The sequence below is a fragment of the Centrocercus urophasianus genome, unplaced genomic scaffold (genome assembly GCF_019232065.1).
Source record: "Centrocercus urophasianus isolate 14NV4802_14NV808 unplaced genomic scaffold, USGS_Curo_1.0 seq_11, whole genome shotgun sequence".
In the NCBI taxonomy this organism is placed as follows: domain Eukaryota; kingdom Metazoa; phylum Chordata; class Aves; order Galliformes; family Phasianidae; genus Centrocercus; species Centrocercus urophasianus.
In genome coordinates this window covers 79,322,977-79,328,976 of record NW_024884253.1, presented here as the reverse complement: position 1 = coordinate 79,328,976, position 6,000 = coordinate 79,322,977, and the positions used below count along the sequence as shown (strand labels likewise).

General features: G+C 41.7%; 1 protein-coding gene across 2 annotated transcripts in view; it reads left to right on the top strand.

Moving 5' to 3' along the window:
• SLC22A23 (solute carrier family 22 member 23) overlaps positions 1–6,000 on the top strand; it is a 97,481-nt gene that overhangs the window by 10,187 nt on the left and 81,294 nt on the right. For both annotated transcript variants that reach the window (XM_042808951.1, XM_042808950.1), the window contains exon 2: positions 3,871–3,974. In XM_042808951.1, the coding sequence (XP_042664885.1) occupies positions 3,871–3,974 (104 nt within the window). The remainder of the gene's footprint in view (positions 1–3,870; positions 3,975–6,000) is intronic.

Sequence of the window (6,000 nt, the reverse complement as noted above, 5' to 3'; positions counted from 1 at the left end):
CCCCCCCCCCCCCCCCCCCCCCCCCCCCCCCCCAAGAGTATATTTGCAGTTTTTCTGGTTGTACTTTGGTCTACTGACTTGGAGTTTTTCCTCCAACAGTAAGGACCTGGGGATTGTTTTGCTTTTTGTTATATATAGGGTATGAAAAAAAATCACTTTTAAAATAATTCTTATTTTCTGTGTAGCTTGTTTTATTTGTTGTGGATTTTTTTTTTTTTTTAATTAATTTTGTGGTTCACATTTTTGGGAAAAATACTGAGAGAATGCAAAGGCATCGTAAACTCTCACTATACAAGGTGCTTACATAGAAATGGAGAGAAAAGATGGGTTCCAGAGCCATGTAGGGAAAACCACCAAAGTCTGGTAATAAAGTGATGAATCAGGAATAGGTGTCAGTGACATGTAATTGATTCTTGTTTCCAAACTGCCATGCAGCTTAGCAGCATGGGGCTTCTCACCAGAGGGGTCTGGGGTGCCCCAGCTGGCTGTGGCGTACATAACATTTAGAGGCTGGGGATCCCAGGGTGGCACCTCTTCTCCAGGGACTAAGGAAACAGGCAAGGAACAGGTTTTACATTTGCATTTTACTTGCCTTAATTTCACAACAAATCTGGGCTTGCTGTGTGAGTCCTGTTCAGACTTCGATCTCATGTATGGGATGGTTACATCTGAGGTGCATTAATTTTTGCCACGTGTCTTCTGAAGCATGTTTCTAACAGTCCTCAGGCTTGAATTCTGGCTTTTGAAGCACATTGACTCTCTGCATGGGTGGTGACTCACAGAGATCAGTTAAACATCAGGATGCTAAAGGTGTGACTCCTTAAGCTTTGACAGAAAGTGCTGTCAGCATGTAAAAAGCACTTGCAATGTATTGCATGTCTGCTCAGGTGAGATTCTGTACGTTGTTAAAGAAGTTACTTTTTTTTTTTTTTTTTTTTTTTTATATGCCTTGCCATGTTTTGTATAGCTCTGGGTGTTGCCTCAGCGTATCACTTTATCACATCTTTTGCACTGGATGGAAGATAGAAAAACCCAGGCTTCACTGTGAATTTACCAGCGCCCTTCCTTCAGGCTGTGGACTGGTAATTCCCAAATGGGCGAGAGGCCGTGGGTTTCTGCCAGAGCAGCTTCAGGATTTACTGGTCTCCCTGCTTGAAGCACATTAGTCAGCCTTTTGTAAGAGCTGATAGGAGATTAGTGTCTAGTCTCTGGCCAAAACAGTATTCTGGTGCACGTTTACTTAGAGTGCCATCTGAACTGCCCTTCCCAGTGTGCAGAGACATGGGAGCTTGTGCTTGTTTGTGGAGCAAACCTGCTTGTCCTTTTTATAGGACAAAGCCACTGGTGCTTGTAGTAGGTCGCACTGTATAGGCAGGCCTTGATGGCTGCATCTGACTGTGCCCCATTATGCTGCTCTCATGGACAGATGTCCATGATGTTTCAGATGATGTCCATGATGTCCAGAAACAGATGCTTCTGTTCTCAATTGACTCACGCTGGGCTGCAGAGGGAGCCTTCAGAAGGCAGCGAGTGGCCAGCCATGAGATTAGCATGGAAGTAGATGTTTTTGCTTTCAGAGCGGCTGAGGAGTTGGGCAAGAGCCTTGAGAGCAAACAGACACGTGGTTCCCAGATAGCTTATCAGAAAGTGCGCTCCGGGCATCACTGAAGGGCTTGCTGAGAGTTTAACCTTTCTTCTGTTTTTAAGCTCCTGCTCTGTGTGCTAAAGTGGACAACTTAGTGTGTGGCATGTTGTCCCGGCCTGGAATTTCACAACAGCCCTTTGTGAAGCTTGTTCTCCTCCAGCCATGAACCTTCACCTCCGCCTGGCCTGGCGTGCTGCGTTCCCTGTCTGGGCTCTGGTGGTGGCCAGCCATTGTGGCTGGCAGCGGTAGGCCCTGTGGGTAAATGGGCCTCGGGTTCTTTTTGTGGTGTTACTGCTCGTCTGACAGTAACAAGATAAAAATAAGCAACTTACTGAGATTGTCTTTAGGAAGTGCTTGTGTATAAACATGGCTATCTTTAATGCCTTTAATTTGTAATCTGTATTTAAGGGATTTCTCATTTCTAAGCACTAAACAGCCCTTCTGGATTGTGAAAATAAGCCCAGAGACTTCTGAAAGTTTGCCTGGAACTCAGAGGTACCTCCTAAATGTGGTTTTGTTTGCAGTTTGCCTGGACATTTTTGTTGCAAACTCAAAATTGATTCTTAATAATTGCAGATATTAAGTGGAAGAAATGTAATTCCTACTAAAATACTTTGAAGATGTCAAGAGCTTCAAAGAGCAGTTCTCACTGCCTTGCTGAGCTGCTTGCTGTAGATAGCCAATAGCTATTTGGTGGGGAAAAAAATACCCATACCGCTTGCTTCTGGTTGCTTTGTGTACCTTCAGTATGCAGCTTGCAGAATGGTGTAGAGTCAGACAAGCCAGTACAGTGACAAACTCAAAAATAAATTTAATGAAAACAAAAGCCTGAGCCCAAGTGTTTAAAAGTGTGTAAAAGCTGGCACATTTCTTTTAGGCACAGAAGTGCTGTGCTTCTTGGTGAGATGGTACATTTTGGGGAGGATATCTTCTGTGCTGTTGAACCAAATGGATGAGTCAGAGCTGTATGTCATGAAGATGCCTAATGCTGCAGTGCACCTAATTGAGCTCTTTTGAGGGAAGGTTTGTTTTGAAGTTGCATCTGACTTTTGAGAACAAATTCATGTTCTCATTTTGCATGATTGGCCCTTAGATTTCAGTTAATATTTTTGGGACAGCCACTACAATTACATTATACACAAGCAGCTGTTTGTTCTGTTAAGTCTTAATTCTGGAGCATCTGATCCTCCAAAGTTGGCTGTACTTGTTTTTTATTAAATGTGTATGGCTACTGTTACCATCGATATTTGAACACTTTACAAACCACCAGCAAACATACCTTCCTACATTTATCCAAGGATACAATAAGGCTATCTGCACTTTGCGCCCAAGAGACACTAAGTTGCCTGTCTGAGAGCAATGAGGATGTTGGGCTGAAGCCAGCAATGCAGCCTGACTCTTCTTCGGCTTTTGTCCGAACCTAAGAGGAAAACGTCTTGAAGGTTAGGGAAGCTAAGGACCTTTATTTTTCCTATCTTTCTCATGGAAAGGTGGGTGTGCCCTGATAATGTGTGGGCCTCACAGAGTGGTCCATTTGCTCTTTTGGATGAAAAGGGTGTTTTTGGTATTAGGGATGGCTCTGGAATGAAAGTTTGGCTCCTGTCTGATTTATGAGCTGAGATGGAGGCTGCTGTACTAAAGCTCTCTGTCTCAATATGAAGAGCTGGTCTGACAGGACGTATCATTAGTCTTTGTCACCTTCCGCATCTCAGGATGTTTTTCTGACAGCAGAAACATCTTCCCATTTTGCCTTTGGGAGCCTGAAACCAGAAGCCACCAGGATCTTGTGGCAAAGGAGCTACTTTTCCTGCTGTATCCAAGTGATGCCATATCAGTCAGTAGCAGAACACCCTTCCAGGTTGTCTAGCAGCAGGTGTTTGGGGACGTTATGGTGGTGTGCCCTAATTATATCAGTAGTGCTGGTTGTGTCCCATAGTGTCTAAACAAAAGTGGCCTAAGGATGGAGAGATTTCTGTGCTGGGAGCTCCTGTTCTGTAAATAAGGACCTGATTAAACTTAATCAAATTAATCTTTATGTGAACTTCATGGGATCTGGGGCTTGATTTGAGGGGGAAAGCTTTCCCCTGCTGTTACACAGAACTGCATAAATTTCTGTCACTCATGCTAGGAATGAAGCTTGAAAAGCAGTCTATTTTGGTGTTAGTATCTTATAAAAGCAGGTGAGAATTTCACAACTTATTTTGTTTTACCTGTCTTTCTTCCAGTGGGATCTTGTTTGTGATTCTGCCTGGAAAGTCCACATTGCAAAATTCTCCCTACTTGTAGGATTAATCTTCGGCCACTTGATAACAGGATGTATAGCTGACTGGTAAGTGCAGTATCTTTTAATGCAGTATATCAATTAATTAATGTCAATATTAAATATTGCTTAGATTTTTATCTACTTCATAAAGAACCTTTGCTTCATGATGTTCACGTTCTGAAAAGAATGTGACGAACAGTTTAAAACTGTTTGTTAATTGCTTGAACTGAGTAATGTGCTCCAAGGTAAATAACAAGAAAATAAGCTATTTGATAGTTGACTTAGTTATTTCCTGCTGGCACAATTTATTACAGCTGTAGAGCTGGTGCGTAACTATGTATTTGTTAATCATATAAGTGAAGTGTTTGGTTTAGGGTTTTCTTTTTTCTTCTTCTGAACTAGGAGATAAGGTAAAAAGAAGTTGAGAGCAGCAGTGATTTGACTTAATACAAGAGAGTTGTGTAATGTCAACCCTGTGCTTATACAGTGACTTTTAAGAGTGGTAAAAGACTGTTGCAAACCTTTCAACGTTCCATTTTTAAAGTTGTTGTTAAGCAAACATTCTGAATTAGCGTTAAGGAGTCTCAGATTTATGTGCTGTTGATATTGGGATGTTAAACACATAAAATGCAGTTCCTTAAATTACAGTACTGAAAACATTGAGGTTCCCTAATTGTTCAGAAAGTTCAGTTTTTATGCAAAAAGAGGGTCTTGTAGTGCAGGAGAAGGGGAAGAAAATTAAAGCCCTGATTCAAGTGATTTAAATAGAAACTTGCTGAATCTGAAACAATAGCTGTGATGCCGTCCCAGTCATTTCAGTGGCTTCCAGCACAGTTGCCAATGTCAGTGCTTTAGATGGCCCCAAGTTAACTATTCCAATGTTTGCTAAACCAGGAAGGGAAGGAGTTGCTTAGTATGGAAATTCTAAAAAGCCCCAGCGATGGCTCATCAGTCAATGAGTTGAGAAAAGGCTCCCTGCAGCTGTGCTGCAATGCATCTCAAACTTTTATAGCAAAACTACACCTTTTTCTTGAACAGTCATTACATGCTTTTAGGCAAGTGAGGAATTATGACTTCTCAGTGAAGCAGGGAACAGGCATGGTTAAATACAATTGAATTTGATTAAAATGCTGAAGTAAAACAGGGCTGTAACAACATGTAGAAAGTATAGTAGGGAAACAAATGAGAGTTCTCTTTTGTTTTTCCAAAATAGGAGTTTGTATGGAGGAAGCAGACTTACTGCCAAGCTAGGGATATGCTGCTGTAATTGACAAGTCAGTCACAAATAAGTGAGCAACTTGTTGCCTAAAGCACTGGCTGCAAGGGAGAGATGCAGTAAGCAGATTTAATAGCTCTCTGAGAAAGGAGTGCCCAGTTCTGCCATCCATTTCTTTCCTTAGTGTGTAGTTTTCTCTACCACGTTCTTTTTCTGTGTTTTCCCTACAGTGAGATTATGAGTTTAAGGACAAACAGTTTGACAGATGTAATGCTATGGAGAAAAGGGTAATTTGGTAACTGGGGGAAGAGTGCACCCTTTGTCCTTTTGCAAGCATTGCATTGCTCTGGCTGCCACCAGAACTGATCCCTGTCTTCCTCCTCTCCCCCATCTCCATTGCCATCTAATGTAACTGATGCAGCAAGGTAGTCCTGCACTGAGATAGTCCTTTTTCATTTGGTAGTGGCAGTGGTGCTACTGAAAGAGCACCTAAACAGTATTTGCTTTGTTATTCAATCACTGTTTGAATTTCTTCTGAGATTGGGGGTTGTGTGGAAAGACAAATACAAAGGGGATTGTACTTGTGAGAATTTTTTAAGTCAATCCAAACAAGAGCAGGCAAGATATGCCAGATTGATATACAGAAGTGCTATAATCTTTCAAAATCCTCGTTTCACCTGTATATCACTATCTAGTTTAGGTAATCAGAGGAGGCTTTGGGTGTTGGGTTTAGATTGGTTGTTTTATTGCTGTTTGGTTGTGGAGTGTGTATTTTGTTTTGGATTTTTTGGTGTTTAGTTTTGTTTGTTTTAAGCCCATAAGATCTGGAGCTTTTCTTTTCCTTTTTGAAAGGTTTTTGAAGCTGCACGTGGCCAA